This window comes from Girardinichthys multiradiatus, chromosome 24 (assembly GCF_021462225.1).
Source record: "Girardinichthys multiradiatus isolate DD_20200921_A chromosome 24, DD_fGirMul_XY1, whole genome shotgun sequence".
NCBI classification, from domain to species: Eukaryota; Metazoa; Chordata; class Actinopteri; order Cyprinodontiformes; family Goodeidae; genus Girardinichthys; species Girardinichthys multiradiatus.
In genome coordinates, this window is record NC_061816.1 from 18,207,350 (window position 1) to 18,230,243 (window position 22,894).

Here is a 22,894-nt window from a genome sequence, read left to right on the forward strand (position 1 = left end):
TAAGGTGGAGCACTTAGCCTTGCTCACAGGACATTAAAAATTAAAACGTTTCCACTTCTGGGTTCTTAATTACACACCTATTTATTTAAAAGTATGACAGTCAGGTATTTCCTCAAACTGCTTGGTGATGGTTTGAACATCTTTGAGTATTATACGTCCTAAATTTTAACAAAATTCTTCAATGTCATTTCTGTTTAAATATTTCTCTTGGTTGCTTAAACATGTTACAACTAATCTCAAAAGCAGGAGACCTTGTTTCATTATGTTACAAGTAATTTGACAAAAATAAGTGTATCCAAAACTTATTTTATTTCCTTATGAATGTAAGAAGGTCTACAAAGGCAAGCTCATTTAGTACCTTCAGTGACAACCCCAAAGTCACAGCATCTGCCAATAACAGCCCTCTGATATTGTGTCTCGCAAAAGTGTTAGTGCCCTTTGAACTTTGTTACATTATGTCCGGTTATAACCCCTAAATTGTTGGATTATATTTAGATTTACTTGGTTTTTAAATTTTCTTACAAATAAATAATTATGGATATGTGCAAGTATATTAGTCAAACAAACAACTAAAATAAAATATTTTGAAAAGATTGTAAATGTTAACGGTTTAGCATTAAGCAGCCATAAGATACAAGTAGATCCTAATTAAATAGAGGTTAAAACATAATATTGAAGAGGGGGAGTTGGGTGCGCCATGCTTGTGTCTTGTCTAAATCCACCTTTGCTTGGAAAAACTCAGGCTTTGTCATTGGCAGTGGTCATATTATTATGCCTGACTGGTGCATATTCAATCCAATTTTCAGGAGATCCTCAGAAATGTTTTAAAATAGGACCAAGGTTCTTTGTTTCTAACGTGTTTATACAGCCAGCCTAACTCATGGTTTCTGACCTACAGCTATGCCTGCATCTTGCCAAGCAATAGAGCTGTATAAATAATGAATAAAGCATGAATAATTTAGTAATGTTGACTATGTGAGGGTAATAGTGTTGTTTTTGGGTGAGATTCACAGAGATTATTACCACACATTTGGGATTTGTTTTTATCTAAACCAACCATGTCTAAAAAGAAAATATATTTCATTTCCTTGGGACTCCAGTGACCCAGAGTGCTATTAAAACAAATGGAGAAAACATGTTACAGTGATGAACCTTCTCAGGAGTGGCCAGCCTACCTAAATTATTTCAGGAGCACATCAGAAACTCATCCAGGAGTTAAGAACTGCAGGCCTCACATGCTTTAGTTAAGGTCATGTGTTGGTTGTGACAACTTGCTATAATTGATGGAATCAATCATTTTGATGTATAGCACAAAATCCTGAAGGAGAATGACCTTAAACTAAACTGCACTTGGGTGATGCAGCAGGACAATGATCTGAAGCACACCAGAAAGCCTTCTGAGGACCTACCTCTAAGTGGCTGAAAGAAGGTCACCTAAATATCATTCAGATGCTTTGGAAAGACCCTAAACAGGGCGTCCATGCGTTAAAACCTTGTAATGTGGCTGCATTGAAACAAAATATTCCTCCATGATGTAAAGCATTTGTAATAAGTGGCTTTTTGCCACTTATTACAGTTGCAAACAGTTGTTGCTGCCAAGGTTGGCACAATCAGGTATTAGGTTAAGGCGGCAATTAAATGTTTCACATGGGGTTGGGTTTGTTTGGATAAGTTCCTTCTGAAATCATAGTTTGAAACCTAGATTTTGCATTTACTCATGTTATCTTTATCTAAGATCAGATTTTGATTACCTAAAACATTTAAGTGACAAAACATTTTATAAAGGAAATCATTTTTCACAGTGCTGTATTTTCATTGTTGTACAACTACAGAAGAGTGTTCATTTGGTTTACATTTCAGCCAACACAGTAACTGAGCTGTCACTAATGCCCCTCCCAGTCACATGGACAAGGCACACATCATACCCACAGTGCTGTTCACTGAGTGTGTGTTTGTAGGGAGGACTGGTGTCAACACTGAACAACCATCTGTGTGAAGTTTTATCTATAGGGTAGATGCTCCACACTGACTGATCCTGAGTCAGTTAAGTCATACAGCCGCCATCCTGAAGCAGACACAGTGTCAGCCCTCCACCCGTCTCTCTTCACCTCCCCCATCACTTGGGCGTTGCCAGTCGTACTTGTTAGGTCCTGGCTGAATGAAAAGATATAATGCCAGACTGCATTTGCTGTTGGCACTCCATGTTTGAGAGCACGCAGGGTGTTTCTAAGTGACTCATGCATCGTTGGTGATCCTAGGCTGCTGCAGGTCCTTCTCTGTGCAGCAGCTGATTATTAGTTTGTGTCTTTCAGGAGCACAGCTGTGAGTCTGCCAAGGCTAAATTTGGCCTTTAGCTGCTCTGTGTGGTGGCTGTGCTTGTGTTTGGCCCTGTGTGACGCAGCACTGATACCTGCTGGTGTTTCATATCAAAAATGGCAACACTGCAGAGCAAAATGAATGCTGCCTGTGTCAACATTAATAACAGCTAGCACTGTAGGTAATCAACAATGTGCGTTTCAGAAATGTCAGCAATGACAACCTTTTTAAAATATTACTGCTTTTGCAACAGCAGTTGATTGCTGGGAACAAAAAGCAGTTTTACTATAGCACTGGAGTAGGAGTAGAGATGCATAGATCAGAGACCTGTGGCTGATTTCAAATGTTTAAAACATTCCTTTGTAGCCATCTGAAGAGTCATTAATCATTTATATCAGGAGCAAGGGCAGTGTCCCTCTGTGTGTTTTTGCAATCTTATATTAGTGCTTACCATATTTATCACAGTTAGCATACTATAAACAGAAATCTCTGTGTGCATTTCCTAACACCATAGTTCTGGTGGTACCTGGGATGTCTTTAATGGTACACGGAAAACAAATGGAACAACAAATAACTGGGATTTGGAGCTACTAAGCACAGACAGCCAAAATTCTGTTGAAAAGAGATGCTTAGTTGAGAAGTCTTTGAAACTTCATCTAAAAGTTGAAATGAACCACAATGAACCAGGACCAAGTGCTAGAAGCTTCTCATACTGCAGGGCTGGCCCAAGGCTGTATGGGGCCTTAACCAGAATTTGATTTGGGGCCCTTCTTCATGTTAGGACATCAATATCACGAACTTTCAAGACCGATTTGGTGGAATCTGGGAAAGGGAATCAAGTTTAATTGGTTGAGCTCAAAGGCAATCGCAGATAATTGGTTATTATTTGCCGAAATGTATTTGTGAACAAATGGAGCTCAAAAACAAAGAAAAGATCAGCTTTTAATGGATGTTAACACAATAATAAAAAAAAATAAATATATATTATTTGTACTTTTACACTTACCAATTCCTTTAAATCTTACATTTTAAACAATTCAAAATCAAAAGTGAATCTGTCATAAATTCAGTGTATTCTTGTTCTTAATGTTTGAAAACCATTTCCGCTGGCAGAGGGCTCTTTTTTTAACGTAAAGGCTGGGTCCTGAACAACTAAAACTGAAAAAAGTACAAACTGGCAAAGAAGTAAAATGACCACCAAAGGTCTAGTTCTCTGTTGTAAACAGCCTAATATGCGTCAATAATAAAGACAGTTTTCTTTTAAATAGCCTCCTACATCTCAATGGTTCCTCTGATTTAATTTTTTAACACCTCACTGATGAAGAAAATTGTTCTCCTTTGTTCAGTAACAAGGTCCGCACCAAGAGTTTTGACTAGCATGACCTGGTAGAACTAAGGTAAGGTCAGATTTTTGGCAGGTTCAGCTCCAGATCATTTAAATCCAGGCCATCCGATTCTTTGGAGAATCTCCAGATACATACTGTCTCAACACATCTGGATCAACAGATTTTTGCTGTACTACCAATTTTTTGCTAAACTATACGTTAAATACATAATTTATTCAGAATTTACACCTTAATTAAAAAATATTAGCACTTCTCAAACCACAGGGAGTTGCTCTAATCTTCAGTATAGCCAGGTGATAGACGTTGCATACCTCAGTGTGATGATGACATTTAAATACCCGAGCAACAATGAAAGAAATACTTGAAAAAAAAACTCAGCACCACTCACAAGAAAGTAAATACGATATTTAACTCGTTGATTATCTAACAATCTGAAAGAGTTATTTTTCTATAAAAAGGTCAAAAAAAAAACTTTCTTTTGTATGACTGTTAAGAAATGCAACTTATCTTTTTCTTCTGCTGGTTGAAGTTATCAATGATGACACCAATGAACAGATTTAGAGTGAAGAAGGAGCCAAAGATGATGAAGATGACAAAGTAGAGGTACATATACAGATTCACTTCATATTCAGGTTGCTCTTCCAACTACAAGGGAAGAAAGAACAAATGAGAAATGTATATGCATTTCACCTAAATTTCCCTGATTCTACAAATACATAAAAGAGGGATATACACTTATTGGTACTTCTGGTAAGGATGTGTAAAATCCTTGAAAGAAATACATTTTTATAATAGTCAGTTTCACACAGAAAAATTATTTAAAAAAATGCATTTGAGTACATTTAACCATTGGGGGAGAAAATCCCATCCAAAAATATACTTGCTTTTTTTCAAAGCTTGCATAAATGGCACATCTTTCAATTGGTCATCCATGACTTCATATAATAACACACACATATACATATATATATACACACACACAAATATATATATGTATATTTGTGTTTATATATATATGTATATGTGCTCATCAACAGAATGCCAAGAGTGTTTGGAGCAGTAATCAAAGCAAAAGGTGGCTACTTTGAAGAACCTAGAATATAAGACATATTTTCAGTTGTTTCACACTTTTTTGTTCAGTATATAATTCCACACGTGTTAATTCATAGTTTTGATGCCTTCAGTGTGAAGCTACAATATTCATAGTCATGAAAATAAAGAAAACTCTGAATGAGAAGGTGTGTCCAAACCTTTGGTCTGTAGTGTATACAATAACATATGCTCTACAATGCGCTACAATTACCAAAATAGGGTAGCACAAGATATTAATGACAGGGGTGCCAAACAGTGTCAATATGATTTTTTTTCCCATGAATAAAAAGGTACTCAAATTAAGAGTTGGATTTAAGTTTTCTGTGTACAATACTAGTACTACAATTAAAAATATAACTTTCTGGCCTTTTTAACACATTTTAACAGGGGTGTCAAATGTGGACATTGGTGTGTAAGCAGCAAGAGACTTACATTTCGAGAGTCCACAGCAGCATACATGATGTCCATCCAACCCTTAAATGTTGCCTAAATGCAGACAAAAATGAGTACTTCATTATGAGGGTCAAAGGAGGTCTTTTTCATTGATGCCTCTTTACCTAAACAGGGAGGGATCTTATTGCATATTTTAAAAGACAGACATAGGGGATTTTGTATATTTTCTCAACAAATTAATTACAAGTAATTTAATGTAATGTTTATAAGTAATCACACTAAGGTCTCTACATATCTGATTTAGTTAAGAGAGAAGAAACAAACACGATAAAACAAAACATTTTTTATATTTTTACTCCTACAGTTTAAGAGGGAAGAGTTTTCTGAATGAAAAAAAAAACTTTTATCTAAGATTACAAAACACGCAAGGTTTGTAATCAGAGTTTATGACCCCTCTATGGAGTTTAAAGATAGGGCTCACAGACTTATTTTAAATTGTGTGCAATGAGAGAGAAAAAAAAAAAAACTTTGCAGGAACTTTTCTCAAATTAGACAAAAGTAACAAATCTTACAGTGCATAAAAGTATAATGCAACCATAATTTTGGCAAGGGCCATCAGTCCTGGTTTCAACTGTAGGGTAGGTGGAACATCAAGGAGAGCAGACGTCACCAAGACTGGTCAGCCAATCAAGCATGGAATCTAGTTTATGTCTAATCACACAGCTACACTGAAAATAATATTTTTCTACTATATTCTTTAAACTCAGAGAGAGGAGGATGGGGGATAAAACATCAGTTGTGTTAAGAAAAAAAAGACAGGTTTACAGTACGTAGCCTAAAAAATATTGATCACTATTTTTAGTTCAAGACTTTGATGAATTATGGCTTATTTTACAAAGCTTTTCTGAAGTTCTAAATAATTAAAAAATAACTTTTTTTTGGAAAGGAGATTTAGACATTGTGTTGGCTTAAGGCTCCCATAGAGTCGACGCACTGTCCATGGATGTTTGAGGTTTCATAGTCAAGCGTACCAATTTCCTACACCTGTACACCTGTAGAGAGCGACAGGGAGACTGCAGGCCCTCGCAACTGGTTTCTCAGAGCAGAGTGTCACATATACAACAGTTCCATGTGGAGACTTATTCCTGCTGAACAGTTTATTGTGTGACACTGCATACATGGTGGTAAAAATTGAACTTTACAACCAACATTAGCTTTGAGTCTACACTGAGTCCACCTTGAGTACACGTGGACGTCCGCGGAGTCTAGTATGCTTGACTACGTGGGAGCCTTCACTACAAGGCTTAGGTTAGTTGCAGGAACTAATAGTGTGTAAAGGGTTAAATCTGATGCGCTTGTGTGCACTACATAACCTAGAGCAGACGTACCACTTGCAGCAGAGCCAGATACCCAGCCCCTACATTGTCAAAGTTGATTTTGACACTCTTCCAGCGAGCGCTGCTGTTAACCAAATTCTCGCATTCTGTCTTGTTGTTGACAACACTGGTGGGGAAGAGCTCATCTGTGGTGGTGTTGATACAGTGGTAGTACTTCCCTGCGAACAGGTTGACGCCCATGATGCTGAAGATTAGCCAGAAGATGAGGCAAACCAGGAGCACGTTCATGATGGAGGGGATGGCACCAAGTAGAGCATTCACCACAACCTGAAGATGTCGAAGCACAGAGGTGAATTTAGTCATCTCTTGAGAATTTGATGATATTGGCTGTAACAGTTATTCAGTCACCTAACTGATTGACTTCACTGAGACACAAACGTCAAAATTATGTTAGAGTTAATAAATTACTAAAAGCTATATTTATTCTATATTGTATAGAAACAAAAAGCACTTAACCCCACATATATTTACAAGGAAAATTATAGGTGACAGTTTGAACGAAGAAGGTGAATAGGTGAAAAAGTTTACATTTGATAGGTAAAGAAGCAAAACAGAAAAAACCTTAGAGAGGCGGGATGAAGTCACAACATTTTGTTTGACTGTAAATGAAAAAAAGACACACAACAAAGAAAAAAATTACAGGTTAAAGGCACAACACAAGCAACATCAGAAAACAAAGCCTGAGGACAGCAATAAACAGTAATCCGTTGAGACAGAGTGAACAAAGTCATGCATACAGAAGAACGGCGTTAAATTGCAAGGAAAGGATATTTTTGCAGAAGTAGCAGTAAGCATGCAGTCTTACAGGCAGGAGCCCTAACCAGCCATTTATAAACATTCTGTCTGCAAAACAAGATGCCACAACTGAGATCAAATCATGAGAATGAGAACATAAATTATACAGTGTTATTGTCCCTTTGGCGCAAAATTGTGCAGATGACGAGCAAGTGTTAAGAAATTGTATCTAAAGCTTTGCGACATGGAAACTGAAAGATGTGCTCCTTTTGTGAAAAAAATGGTGGGCTAACTGACAAACAGCAACACGCAGTCTGGCAAACAGGTTGATGGGTTAAAAAAAGTATTTAAAGTCACATTTTCATAAACATGTTTGACAAATTCAAGTTATAGTTCTGAGATTCCGAAGAGAGGTTCTGTGTTGTTGGTGTCAGTGATGACTCCTTACCTGCAAGGTGTCAGATCACAATGACATTGCAGGAAAGTAAAGAAATCCACAGATCATTGGAAGCTAGTAGCTAATCAGACAGATGTCCCCTTTTCATGCTTAACCCTTTTAACAATTTCAAGAAACTAAACTAAAATGTTCATATCCGTGGGATATAACGCCCTATAGGTGGATTTTACATCATCTTTCCTTCAGTTAGAGACTGTTTAGTGTGTCGCTGTTTTCTCAGCCAAACAATGTTGATATTACTACTGAAAGTTATGGTGGTTGAGGCTACCAACTGTAGAGTAAGTGAAGTATACATTAGGGCAGCAGCATCGACAATGATACATTCCTGTGCTTTTTCTGGTCTTCTAGTTGTTTGGAAATTATCCAGGGGGATTAAAAATCAGCAGGTCACGCAACATCCACCAATGTAGGTTCGTCTAGTAACATGGAAACTTAATGGCTTCAAGTGAAAGTATAGCAATAATACCAGCTAATATACTGTTGTATCCCATGGATTTAAACATTTTCTGTTTGATTTCTTTTAACTTGCTAAACACTGTTCAAACACGGCCCTATCAGACTAACTTTTAGCCTTCTGCCGCTCTGGGGATGTCTTCACTTTTCTTTATTTCCAACAGGTAAAAAGCTGTTACATATAATTACTTCACAGAACCTCACATCAAAAGGTCACAACTATCCCTCCAAGTTGTTGATAAGAGTTGGCAAAAAGTTACAATTGTGGATAAAGATGTAAAGCTGAAACTAGATGATTGTAGCTAAGCATAACAGACAAGACTTAGCCAAGCTGACACAAAATTCATAATACATAACAGCAGTCTTTAAACTTGCTAATTCAGTGTTCACAAACACTTAATTTCAATTTAGCTTGTTTCAGTTCAGTTTACAACAAATGCCATGTCTTTAGCACATTGAAAAACAAAACAAGTTAAAAAATGGTACAAATTGGGGCAAATTGACCCAAAGCCTCTCGAGGTCGAGTTTATATCCAAGACATTTCAGTCAAACTTTATTTGATTCAATACAACTCACTACCACAGTTAGGATGAAGTAAATGACAGTAGTGCATATCTTAGAAAAGAAAATATATAAATACAGGAGAACAAGTTAAACACAAAACATATTTTCAGTTAACCCACTGCCAGTCGTCGTACAAATATGGTTCTGTGCTGCTGTTATTCCTCATGTACTTACCCTCATGCCCTCAAACCGAGACAGGGCCCTCAAGGGCCGCAGGGCTCGCAATGTCCTCAGAGTTTTGATGGCGCTGAGCTCAGAGTAGCCCAGAGCATTTGCTACGAGGCTCACCAAGGACACCTGGGAGAAGATAATGTCACAGACAAACAGGGTGAGGGTTGAGAAATCAAAGGGGAGCATACGCACACCAAATCAGGGTCAACGTTTGAAAAAGGTGGGGAATTAGACAAAAATTAGGAGCCTGTATCATATTGTAAAATATAAAAAAATTATAATAACTTGAAAATGAAAACTGGAATCTGAAAACAAAAATGTTGTTGTTAGGTAGAGGTGTAAATAAAATGAGAAAATTATAATTTTTTTCTAAACATGTTTTTTTGTTTTGTTTAGAAGACTAACTCATGAGGGAAAGTCTGAAACTTAAAAATAATGAGAAGATCCATACCAGTCCTGTTGAGCATTAAGCTTTAATGCAAGGACACCATTAGAAAATCAACTTAATGCCACCAGACTTTATTTTCATTCACCTGCAGTTTAATGTACTTACATCGACTATGAGGAAGTCGAGCCAGCACCACGCATTGGTGAAGTACTTAACGAAGCCATACGCCACCCATTTCAGCAACATCTCCAGGATAAAGATATAAGTGAAGACCTTGTCAGCATACTCCAGCACTGTTTTGATGGTCCGCCGTTGCTCAATGTAAATATCTTCGAATGCCTGAGTAGAATAAGTTGTGAATTAAAACTCTGAGAAATGTAGTTTTGATCTAAAACACACAACCTGTTTCACATATCATAAAATAAATGCCCAAAAGAGAAAAGCCCTCTGACTTACCAGTGCCCCACTGCTGAGAAGGATCATAAATATGATGAAGGATTCAAACCAGTTGTGCTCCACAATAATAAAGCAGGTTTTTCTGAGCGTCCACCAGTTCTTGAACCAGCCTACTTCCTCGCTGACCTGACAGCACTGGAACCTGCTCACACAGCCTGCAGACATGGTGTGGACAGAGATAAATTAAAGCCGTCTTAAAGCACTGCATGTCATCAGCTGGTCAGAATTCGACATTTTGGTCTTTCTCCGTTATGTGAATTCAGACTAACCATCAGCATTTCCTATCAAAAAAAAAAAATCTAATTTTAAAAAGTTTGAATCTAAAAAGTATTTTGTTGTATGTATTTAATACTTTCTAAACTGGTGTTCCCTGCAGTTATAGCTCCAAGTGATTTGGGGGGTATGTCTCTGCCAGCTTTGCACATCTAGAATGAGATTTTTTTAAGAACATCAATTGTTAAGTCTTGCCACAGATTCTCAATTGGATTTAGCTCTAGCCTTTGACTAGGCCATTCTAGCACATGCATATGCTCTGACTGAAACCATCCCATTGTACCTCTGGCTATATGTTTAGGATCATTGTCTTGCTAGACGGTGAACCTCCGCCACAGTCTCCAGTCCTTTGCTGCCTCTAACAGGTTTTCTTTAAGGACTGTCTTGTATTTAGCTCCATTTTTCCTTCCACTAGACCGTTCCACAGTTATGAACCTAATTTAAAAGCCTCTGTATCCTATATGATCCAGTTATAAGTGGACACATGTAATATTTCACTCAGCTAGAACAACATTCGGAGGCAATCTGGTAACCATGTGACCACACAGTAATAAATCATTAGCGACAGTGAAAAGCTACCTGCTTTCCAAACATGTCTTTATGGAAGTGATGAGGCTCCCCCCGGGATTTAGGTGTGTGTATATATCTAAGGTGAGTGATCTTTTCAGTAGCCCAGTGTATAAATAAAACAGCTATGAAAGCAGTGCCAATGTCAATTAAAAACACAGCTTGTGGTTCTATCACAAACAGATAATTTTTTGGAGTTATAAGAGCTGTGAAAAGGTATTTGCTCTTATACATACTTCTGTTTTTGCTTTTGTCTTACACCTAAATGTTTGAGATCAAACAATTTTTTACATCAATCAAACATATTTTGACTGAGACGTATATTAGTTTTTAAATTATGAATTTATTTGCTAGGATAAAAATGATACCCAAACCAACCTTTCCCTATGTGAAACATAAAGCCCCCATAAAGCTAGTAACTGCTTATGAGTCTTTTTTGTGGAGGTTTGGCCTAGTCTACTTTGCAAAATGTTTTTATTATAGCTACATTGGAGGTTTAAGGACATGTTATAGTTTCGGATTTAGGCCCAGACTTTCACCATAACTTTCACTTTTTAAACATTTTTTTTTTTAGGTAAACCACTGTCTTTAAAATGGACATTTTCCTTGATGATTTTCCTGGTGCAGGTCCTGAATCAGCAAAACAGCCCGTAGTCCATTCCACTACAAACCATCGATATTTGCCAGGTATGATGTTCTTTTTCTGAAATGCTGAAAGTTTTACGTGAGATGTAACAGGATGCAGGCCTTCCAAAAAGTTCCACTTTTGTATTGTCAATCCACTTAATATTTCCCCTATAAGGTCTTGGGGATCATCAAAATGTTTTTGTCAAATGTGAGGATTGTCTTGGTGTTCTTGTTGGTCAGCAGTGGTTTGTGCCTTGGAACTCTATCTGGGATGCCATTTTTAGTCTCTTTTTTACTGTTGAATCATGAATACGGATCTTACTTGAGGCCGGCCACCTCTGGGCAGGTTCACCATTGTTCCATGTTTTCTCCATTTGTGGATTAGGGTTCTTGCTGTGGTTCACAGAAGTCCCAAAGCCTTGAAATGGTTTTGTAATCCTTCCATACTGATAGATGTAAATGACTTTGTGTCTCATATATTCTTGAATTTTATTTAAGTTGGGGAATGATCCTGAGTTGTGTTGCTTTTAGCCTACTTCATGTTGTTATACAGATTCTGTTTCAGTAATATTTTTTAATTGTACTGGTCTGGCAGCAATCGGTTTTGGGTGTAGCTAGTGAAATGAAAACCCAGCTTTCCATAAAAATGTGGTTGATCACAGTTATTACATTATTTGACATAAGGGAGGGGCTGAAAACAGGGCTAGGTGACCTGGATAGAATTTTTCCCCCAAATAAATAAAATCATCATTTGAAAAATTGCTTGGTTATTTACTCTGGTTATCTTTGTCAGAGATCAACATTTATTTGATTATCTGAAACATTCAGTTTTGACAAATTGGCAAAAAAAAAAAGAAGAAATCTGTAAGGGAGAAAAACCTTTTCCACAACAGTGTATATTTGACATTTGTAATGCAAGAAAAATTCACTCTATTCCCTTAGCTTTATTTACAGATTCAGAATTCACTGCAGGTGTATCAGACAAAATGTCTGCTTCCATTATGTCCCAGTGACTATTTCTTGCCTGTCTCGCTGAGCATTTGTTATGACTGTCACTCATCTAGAACAGGCAGTTGCTAAGCTTAAGCAGTTACAACGATTTTCTCTTTGACATAAAATGTGCATTGGAAGCATTGTATTTCCACCTTCTGGCCCACTTTCCAGCTATTTATCACCTTTCCTGTCTACAACCTAAAATTCTCACCTTCTGTAAAGCAGGCCTCAGGGTCTAACGACTCCTCTGGCTCCAGCTCCACGGATTCAGCCCCATCTCCTGGGGGTCGAATATCAACTGTGCTCCCCTCCGATGAGCTCTGGGGCTGCGGGTCTACATCGAGCTTCTGCATGGATGGGGCAGAAGGTGATAGGACACAGTTAACCAACACTGTTCATGAATGTTGAAGTTCACTGGTTATAGAAGCCAACCGTCTGAGCTGCTAATCATTGTCATTCTCCATTCACATGTACTCCAGTGCCATAACTGTATCCCTTACTGAGAAGACTGAAATAGCTCACAGAGTTGGGCTCTTTAAAGAAATTCCGAAACTAACATAATCATTGTCACATGCAGCATTGATCAAATGTACCTACAGGCTTTGGTATTAGGTTTACCAGATGGCTTCAAATTATATTATGTGGCATGGAGAGGTTGGCTTTACGGAAATGCACTGTAGGTACGTTTGATGTGACCTCAGTTCGAGGAAGAGTGCATGCAGTATTCCAGTGCATCATCAATCCAAGCCTGAAATAGTACCAAGCAGAACGTGGGATCAAGTATTTTTATGTTCACTGAAAAAGAATCCCAAATCAATTTGTTTGTTATTATGCCATTTCTAAAAGGTATACATGGCTTATTTGACATAATGTTTTACCAAGTACTTTCATGAGTAAGTTTAAAGACATTCCAGGAAGAAGACAGAACACTTTCCTCAGTGACATGAAAACACATTATTTGCATTCCTTCAAAGCAGTGTAGCTTCTTCTGTTTGTGTTGAAGTAAGACGGATAACCACATTAGCTTACCAGCAAAAACCAGTACTGTGCACTGTTTAAAAGACAGCATGTGCTGTGCAGTTTATTTTTGTGTTCCCATTTGTAAAACATACTGAATTAGCACCGATGCATACCCAGAAAACAGGACCTAATAGAGGACTCAAGGACTTTTGCACTCACTGTTGGTGGTAACGATAACACATGAAAGGACAACTGTGGCTCCTATTTTCAAGTTTAAATTTTTTTTTATTTTAAACCCTGCTTAAACTTTAACTGAAACCCTAAAATGCTTTGGTTATTGACTACTATACATTATAATATCATCTGCATATAGTGAGACTTTTTGGTGACGTGAGGCCTCCTGTCTGTTTTTCTTTGGGCAAACATGGTGTTTTTTTGGCCTCATGTCAGAGCTGCCTAAGGTGGGAGGTATTAGAACAAGTAATCCTAGACAGTGCAGCAGCCCTGATTGCCGTGGGACCCAGCTAATACGGCATGGGAATGATGGAAGCATGCTGCTCAGAAGTGCATCGCTTTATGGAAGGGTGTTTCCCTCCCACTCTCTGTTCTCCTTCAGCAGAGACAAATCTGTTTTAGTTCTTAGCCTCACATCTTACAGCTTAAAAATGGCTGGATTTTGTTTAAAAGGTTTACCTTATTTTAACATCATAATGTTACAGTGAAACAAAAGTGGATAACACAAACAACAAAGCCAAATGTTTATAAATTGTGTTTACACATTTTGTCTGAATTCTTCTTATTCTTCTTTTTTTTTTGTTTTTTTCATTTTTGCTTTTTCATCATACTCTCATTTAAAGTATTATTATAATAATCAGCAACGTGTTACCTCTTTTGAAACCCTGCAAAAATACATTTTTAATTGTACTTTAATCTTTCATCATTCCACTATCATTCAAGTAACACAGGTAAGTACATACAGATTTTCCAAGAGTGAATGCATGGGATATGAGCCAGACAAATGAATTTTGTCTAACCACAGCAAAATTCATTCCTCCATTCCTTCTTATTTACTGCACATTCTCCTCCGCCTCCTCTCTTCCTTCATTCTCAAGCTCAGAGTGTTGGATGCCAATCAAGTCCCAAAACCAAGTCAAAACCAAGCAATGAAACCCAAAGCAAACATTATGTTAGATGAGTTTGTCTATCAATGGATATAAGGGTGCTCATTCATAATGGTTTGTAACTGCAATACAGCCTGATGCCTTGAGGTTAATTATGAGAGGGGAAAGGGGATTAAGGGGGAAAAATGATCACAGCATTGAGTGTGCTGCTAAATGGGGCAAGGAGGGGTATAAAGAAAAGATGGCGGGGTGGGGAGGTGGCTAAGGGGGTCGAAGGGCAGACCAGGCATGGAACGAAAATGGGCAATCCATTGAAGGTATGAGAAAAATATGTTTGTCTGTAAATGGCATAGGCAGTCCTCATGGTTAGTGCAATAAAGTGATCTTACAAGTTTCTTCTCACTGAAAACCTTGAGCACGCCTGTGAAACAGCTGTAATAACAAATGAGGAGGTTAAACACAGTAAGTCATATGCACTAAAGCCAGCAAACAACATCATGTCTGCAGTTACTGGCCATTTCATAAGGTTACATTTAGGAAATGTATTCGTCTCAGAGACATACATATTCCCTTAAATTTATTTAAGAAATAATTAAATCAAACACAAGGCACATGTTGGTGTCACTAAGCAAATATAGGTTTACTAAACATGAACATGTCTTGCTTTTGTTTTTAGCATACAGCATGTAAAGAGCAGCTGTGACAACTGATCCATATATGGAGCATGTGGTGTCATGGCCAGAAATAGACTCCTGGGTTGTTCTGAATCACAGGGAACTGGCACCACACCCACAATGACAGATTCCCATCACCAGGGACCACAGACCCAAAGCTCTATCAGCTTGACAACAGAAAACAAAAAGGCAACTAATCTAAAATTGTGTTTTACAGTGCCTTGCAAAAGTATTTAACCTCACCTGAAGTTTTTAATCTACATTTTGTTATATTACAACCATGAACCTCTATGTATTTGTCTGGGATTTTTTGGGATAGACCAACACAAAGTAGTTCATAATTGTAAAGGCCAAGAAAAATGATACAAGGTTTTTAAAATTTCTCTATGTTTATAGAGAAAGTGTCTATGAACATCAATATTCGAGTCTTACCATAGATTCTCAGTTGGATTTCGAACTTGACCTGAATATTAATATGCTTTCATCTAAATTCTTTCATATTAGCTCTGTGGGTGAATAAGGGGTTGCTGTCCTGCAGGACAGTAAGCTTCTTATCAATTCTCATTTTTAAACAGTTTTTAACAGTTTTTAACAGTTTAAAGACATACCACTAACTGTTTTTTTGTCCTTGAAAAAGAAAAGCGTGTATTCTTTCTTTGGGTGTGGGGGTGTGAGTGTTTGTATGTATACACATAAGGGTGGGAACGTGTGATTGTGACTGTGTGCCCATTTTTCTGTCAGGCTGAGTCTTGGGCTGCCCCCGTTTCTGGATCATCTTAGAACCCCATCAAATGTGGGGCCTATTTCCCCGCCTGTCACAATCCCTGCCGGTGGCTGGTGCCTCCACCTACCGGTGCGTTGATTGTTTTTGGTGTCCGGGGTTGGGTATCGACTCACTTCCAGTGAATGCTTGACGGGTCATTGACCTCCTGGCTCTTTTGGACCTCTGCTGGGGAGCAGTGTGCCCTTGGGTCTCATGTCTCAGGGTCCATTGCTGGATCTGCTCCGGCGTAACCGGCTGCCGGTGGGTCCTGTGGGCTCGATGCTGCAGCTCCTAGGGGCTTCTGCACTGTGGTTGCTGGGTGGTGCCCCCAAGGTTCCCGTGCTCTGGGGGCCTTGGGATATTTGTGGCTCCAATCTCCTCCATGTCTGCCTGAGGTCCTAGGGGGCAGGTCTGTAGCTCCTCACGGTTATATTGTTATGGAAAAACCTTATGTACAAAACCTTGCTCCCACATACACCCACAGGTGTTTGGATTTAGGTGTTTACAGATGCACAGATATTCAGATATACTCTATTTTGAGCTGCGGTTGACACTACATACATCTTGTATTAATTAGTCCTGTGTACTTTTCAGTAACGTTGCTGTTGTTTTATATGCATAATATGTTTGTCCCTGTGGTTTCATTCTCTCTCTCTCTCTCCTTCTGCAAGTGTAGAAGCAGACTTCTAGGGTCTTGTATTCTCTTTATCCTTCTTTCTCTCTTCTCTTATCTCCTTTTTAGGGTTTTGATCTACCTCTCTCCCTTTCTTCTTTTTTTACCCTTTCATCTTCGTCTCCTGACAGCATGATGCTGTTTCACTGAGGTGTGTTCAGTTTAATGTGTAGTCTTAATTTCCCACTACACAGTATTTTGCATGGAGGCCAAAACGTTCACTTTTAGTTCCAACTAACCAGAACTCTCTCTTCAACATGTTTGATTTATTCATGCCAATCTGCAATTAAGAGCAGATTTTAGTGTGCTCAACTCATAGTTGTCGTGTTGACAAATTTTTACAATCTGAGCTGTGGAGGTCGGCTTTAGAAATCAGAGTACTGTGGTTGGAATTTGTACTCAGCCCCCCTTCATCAACTCTTACCAGCATCTGTGCACCTGCTGAAGAAAACCACCCTATAGAATGATGCTGCCACTATTTTGTAACCTTTAGGACAGTGTGTTCAGGGTGATGTGCAATGTTAGGTTTTCTTAAAACAGAGTATTTCGCATGTAGGTTTTTTTTTTTTTGTCTCCTTCGACCACAACACTTATTTCCTCTTCATAATTTTGCTCTGCTTTGTGTTGGTCTGTCACATAAATCCTTATGATATACACAGAAACTGTGACAACATGTGAAAATGTTCAAGTGTGATTAATTCTTTGCAAGACACTGGATGCAAGTAAGTCTTTTAAAATACTAGTTGTTTTTTGTATGTTTTCATTTTATCTAAACACAAAGCCATCATCTTTCTAAGATGAAACAAATATGAATGTAGTAAGACAAAACTTAAAAATGTGTTTACAAAGTGTACTGGTAAATCAGCCATCTCCAAAATACTGAGTTATGCAGCTTAATGATAAAAAATAAAACTGTACTCTAGACTAAGACTAATCTGAGTCTCATTTTGTCATGGCTGCCAGGATTCTTAGGGTTAAGATAAGATTGCTTCAGCACAGCACATTATGACGCATATACATATGAGTCAGCACTTGTGTTATTTTCAAACTGCTTGACTGTCAGATAATTGTCTGAAAAGGCCATTTCAATCCAATAGCAGATATATTCACACACCCATTTGTGTTGTGTATTAATTAATGCAGACATTATGGGATAATTAAGCTTACAAAAGATGCTAATGTGACTTTTGCAAGCTGACGGAGGCTTCAGCCACATAGCCATCTTACCTCTTTGCTGCCCTCCACGTCAGAAGAGTCGCTGCTAAAATCCTCAGTGTTTAAGTTTTCAAAGTCTGACTCGCCCACAGCGATGGGCACAGTCACTGTCAGGCTGGGGTTGTGAATAAAGGACATATAGTCGCATTCCTCCACTGGGTACTTGTTTGTGGTATCCCCACCTACCCCAACCACCAGCCCTCCTGGCTTCCCGTTGCCCTCCATCATGTACATCAAACTGGGGTCTTTGGTGATCTCCAATGGGGTGTGGTTAGAAATGCAGTTGCCCTTTCCGTTGCTTTGCAGATCATCCAGGGGTTTGCTCTCCTCAGTCAGCCCAGATCCCTTACCTCCGCCAGAGCAGAGGCTCTGGAGAAACTGTCGCACTTTGGTTTTGACATATGAAATCCCACGCTGGATGCGTCCAACAGCAATCTGCAGGTTGTTCATCTCGCTGTCATCGTCAGTGGCTGCCAGGTTGTCTGCACTGAATGAGCTCAGGAGGAGGGCAAGAAAAAGGTTGAGAACCTGAAAGGAAAGAGAGATTGCACATGAAAAGTTGAAACTAAATTATTGTCATTTGTCAAGCAAAACAAGAACCTCAGATCCTTACAAAGAGATACATAAAAATGGCAAAAGGTCGTACCACTAGGTTTCCGATGACCATGACCATCATGAAGACAATAATGCACATCGTCTGTCCTGCCACCTCCATGCAGTCCCACATAGTCTCAATCCATTCCCCGCACAGCACCCGGAACACGATGAGGAAGGAGTGGAAGAAGTCATGCATGTGCCAGCGCGGAAGCTCACAGTCGTCCGAAATCTTGCACACGCACTCTTTGTAGCTTTTACCGAATAATTGCATGCCAACCACAGCAAAGATGAACACGATGATCGCCAGCACGAGAGTAAGGTTGCCCAGGGCGCCCACTGAGTTACCGATGATCTTGATCAGCATGTTAAGAGTGGGCCAGGACTTGGCTAGTTTGAAGACCCGCAGCTGATTAAAGAAAGAAATTACCAGTATGAGTCACATTATGGAGGAAGATCATAATAGATAAAAAGCAATGTGTTATATATATATATATATATATACTGCTAAAAAAATAAATAAAGGGAACACTGAAATAACACATCCTAGATCTGAATGAATGAAATATTCTCATTGAATACTTTGTTCTGTATAAAGTTGAATGTGCTGACAACAAAATCACACAAAATCATCAATGGAAATCAAATGTATTAACCAATGGAGGCCTGGATTTGGAGTCACACACAAAAATAAAGTGGAAAAACACACTAGAGGCTGATCCAACTTTGATGTAATGTCCTTAAAACAAGTCAAAATGAGGCTCAGTATTGTGTGTGACCTCCACGTGTCTGTATGACCTCCCTACAACACCTGGTCATGCTCCTGATGAGACGGTGGATGGTCTCCTGAGGGATCTCCTCCCAGACCTGGACTAAAGCATCCGCCAACTTCTGGACAGTCTGTGGTGCAACGTGACGTTGGTGGATGGAGCGAGACATGATGTCCCAGATGTGCTCAATCGGATTCAGGTCTGGGGTTCAGGCGGGCCAGTCCATAGCTTCAATGTCTTCCTCTTGCAGGAACTGCTGACACACTCCAGCTACATGAGGTCTAGCATTGTCCTGTATTAGGAGGAACCCAGGACCAACCGCACCAGCATATGGTCTCACAAGGGGTCTGAGGATCTCATCTCGGTACCTAATGGCAGTCAGGATACCTCTGGCGAGCACATGGAGGACCATGCAGCCCTCCAAAGAAATGCCACCCCACACCATTACTGACCCACTGCCAAACTGGTCATGCTGAAGGATGTTGCAGGCAGCAGATCTCTCTCCATGGTGTCTCCAGACTCTGTCACGTCTGTCACATGTGCTCAGTGTGAACCTGCTTTCATCTGTGAAAGTGGTGAATTTGCCAATCCTGGTGTTCTCAGGCAAATGCCAAGCGTCCTGCACGGTGTTGGGCTGTGAACACAACCCCCATTTGTGGACGTCGGGCCCTCATACCATCCTCATGGAGTCGGTTTCTAACTGTTTGTGCAGACACATGCACATTTGTGGCCTGCTGGAGGTCATTTTGCAGGACTCTGGCAGTGCTCCTCCTGTTCCTCCTTGCACAAAGGTGGAGGTAGCGGTCCTGCTGCTGGATTGTTGCCCTCCTACGGCCTCCTCCACGTCTCCTGGTGTACTGGCCTGTCTCCTGGTAGCGCCTCCAGGCTCTGGACACTACGCTGACAGACACAGCAAACCTTCTTGCCACAGCTCGCATTGATGTGCCATCCTGGATGAGCTGCACTATCTGAGCCACTTGTGTGGGTTGTAGAGTCCGTCTCATTCTACCACGAGTATGAAAGCACCACCAACATTCAAAAGTGACCAAAACATCAGCCAGAAAACATAGGTACTGAGAAGTGGTCTGTGGTCCAACCTGCAGAACCACTCCTTTATTGAGTGTCTTGCTAATCACCAAAGATTTCCCCATGTTGTCTATTTCATTTGTACAAGAGCATTTGAAATTGATTGTCAATCAGTGTTGCTTCCTAAGTGGACAGTTTGATTTTATAGAAGTTTGATTCACTTGGAGTTATATGGTGTTGTTTAAGTCTTCCCTTTTTTTTAGAGCAGTGTATATATATATATATATATATATATATATATATATACACATATATATACATATATATATATATATATATATACATATATATACACATATATATACACACACGCACACACACACACAAAAACAACATAAATTAAATATATAATACATTTTATTTAGTGTATTTTATGTATTGTGATTGTGACTGCTATAATTAGGTAAAGAAAGAAAACTTGTGAATGTAAAAAATGCTTAATACAACCCAAAATCAGTTAATACCTCATGCCATTTTAGATTTTACACTTTTTGTTTTCGTTAAATAAATACATTTAAACAGTAAAGCAATATAATTAATTATTTTGTTACTTCAAGATGAGAAATATAATATAAAGAAATCCCTTTAGCATTATTGGTAACCATAGTAAAAATAAGTGAATAGTGAATTTTAAAAAGGCTTACAATAAACTAAACTTGTATTACAGTACCTTAATCCCCCACATTAATTATGTGTGGGAAAACATCTACATGTTAATATGTGAAGTGATTGGTAAGTTTCAGAAAATCACTGGTGCCAGACTTTCAACATTTCTAGAAAATCCTGTTAAAAAAAATTATAAGGGAGCATTTAATAAAATTTTTATTTGATGCTTTGTTCTATGTCAAAAACATATTAACATGAGTATAAATTTTCATAGCAACCAGTTTGCTTGAAACTCAGAATCTCTTCACGCTCCTCCTCTGCCCATGCCAAAAATATAAGAGCACACAGAAGATTTAACAAGCTAGGTGAGAGGGAGCATGACAACAGTGGAAGCAGCTCAACAAGAGTTCCTGATATAGCAACAAGAAAATTGATACCTTCCTTAAATTTATGATACAGAAATGATTAAGAATTTTAAAATACCTGCAGCTGAGAAAAAAACTGGTTGGTAGAGGAACCAAGTTTATCTTTCCCCAGAAAAAAAGGTAAAACAAAACCAACTCTCTATCACTTACTGTCACAAACTGCAACAAAAAGTAGCATCTTGGTGTCATCACTTCACCATAACAACCATGAGACGTTAACTACATGCCAACCAGTAGTTTAGGTAGCATACCAGGAAAAAGCATTTTCTGTCCTACCATCACAAATGTAAAAGGTCTAACATTGCCTTTGGTCAGGTTAAAGAAAATACACTTTTTACCAAAACTGAAGAAACAAAAATCCCAGTGAATTGGTGAGAATCAAAGAATAAATCTGTGGAAAACCACCTTGTGCCGACTGTTAAGTATGGGAGCAGATCTGTTATTGTGTGGGGCTGTTTCTCTTTTAAAGGGCCCATGAACCTTATTAGTCATAAATGGCACCTTAAACTAGGCAATGCTAAAGAAAACCAGATGGTTTCTTCCGGAAAAATGAAATGGGTTTTTATGATCCAAAACATATGACTAAATCAACCAGACACAAAAATAAAGATCATATCAGATCTAGACCAGAGGTTTCCATAGTGAGAGTCACAAGAAACCAAGCGGAGGATGGCGAGGTGATTATCAGAATCATTGTGATGTCAAAACCTGAGGCATATAGAGGGCCAAAATGGACAAAATTAAGTTTATTATATCACGAAATAAATAAATGTACTATTAAATGTCCTATTAAATTGTAACATTTATTTATTTTAATTCAGTCAGTAATTTTCTACCGCTTATTCCATAGTGGGTCGTGAGGAAGCTGGTGCCTCCAGCAGTCTACGGGCGAGAGGCGGGGTACACCCTGGACAGGTCGCCAGTCCACCGCAGGGCAACACATAAAAAGCATGTACACACTCATTCATACACCTAAGGGCAACTTAGAGAGACCAATTAACAGGCATGTCTTTGGACTGTGGGAGGAAGCTGGAGTACCCGGTGACAACCCACGCATGCATGGGGAGAACATGCAAACTCAATGCAGAAAAACCCCCGGCCGGGAATCGAACCCAGGACCTTCTTGCTGCAAGGCAACAGTGCTACCAACTGTGCCACCTATACCTATTTATTCGATTAATAAACAAATATAGAATGAAATAATTCTATGTATTTTCAGGGGGTCGCCAGGTCACCAATAAAGGGTTACCAGTCTCTACTGTTATTTTGGGGGTCTCAGGCTGAAAATATTTAAGAACCCCTGCTCTAGACCAACAAGAATGTTCTACTAGGGTTTTTTTATGCATTGTTACCAGGCTTTTAAAATGTATATAAATAAATCTTACCAGTCTGAAGGACCTGAGCACAGACAGGCCTTCTACATTAGCCAAGCCGAGCTCCATGAGACTGAGACTAACAATGATACCATCAAAGATGTTCCAGCCCTCCTGAAAGTAATAGTAAGGATCCAGGGCAATGATCTTGAAGCACATTTCCGCTGTGAAGATCCCTGTGAACACCTAAAATGAAAAGAAAGGAAAAGCTGAACCCAAATCTGCAACATGACTGATGGCTAACAGACTCCTTGCATTTTTAAGGTACAGGTCCTTCTCAAAAAATTAGCATATTGTGATAAAGTTCATTATTTTCCATAATGTCATGATGAAAATTTAACATTCATATATTTTAGATTCATTGCACACTAACTGAAATATTTCAGGTCTTTTATTGTCTTAATAC

At 38.8% G+C, this 22,894-nt stretch overlaps 1 protein-coding gene across 5 annotated transcripts in view; it reads right to left on the reverse strand.

The window, feature by feature from the left end:
* scn1lab (sodium channel, voltage-gated, type I like, alpha b) overlaps positions 1-22,894 on the reverse strand; it is a 60,632-nt gene that overhangs the window by 5,342 nt on the left and 32,396 nt on the right. For all 5 annotated transcript variants that reach the window (XM_047355851.1, XM_047355848.1, XM_047355849.1 and 2 more), the window contains 10 exons: positions 22,501-22,674; positions 18,281-18,637; positions 17,647-18,162; positions 12,440-12,575; positions 9,769-9,923; positions 9,478-9,651; positions 8,928-9,050; positions 6,536-6,811; positions 5,187-5,240; positions 4,170-4,307 (listed from right to left, as the gene is read on the reverse strand). In XM_047355851.1, coding sequence (XP_047211807.1) covers positions 4,170-4,307; positions 5,187-5,240; positions 6,536-6,811; positions 8,928-9,050; positions 9,478-9,651; positions 9,769-9,923; positions 12,440-12,575; positions 17,647-18,162; positions 18,281-18,637; positions 22,501-22,674 — 2,103 coding nt within the window. The remainder of the gene's footprint in view (positions 1-4,169; positions 4,308-5,186; positions 5,241-6,535; positions 6,812-8,927; positions 9,051-9,477; positions 9,652-9,768; positions 9,924-12,439; positions 12,576-17,646; positions 18,163-18,280; positions 18,638-22,500; positions 22,675-22,894) is intronic.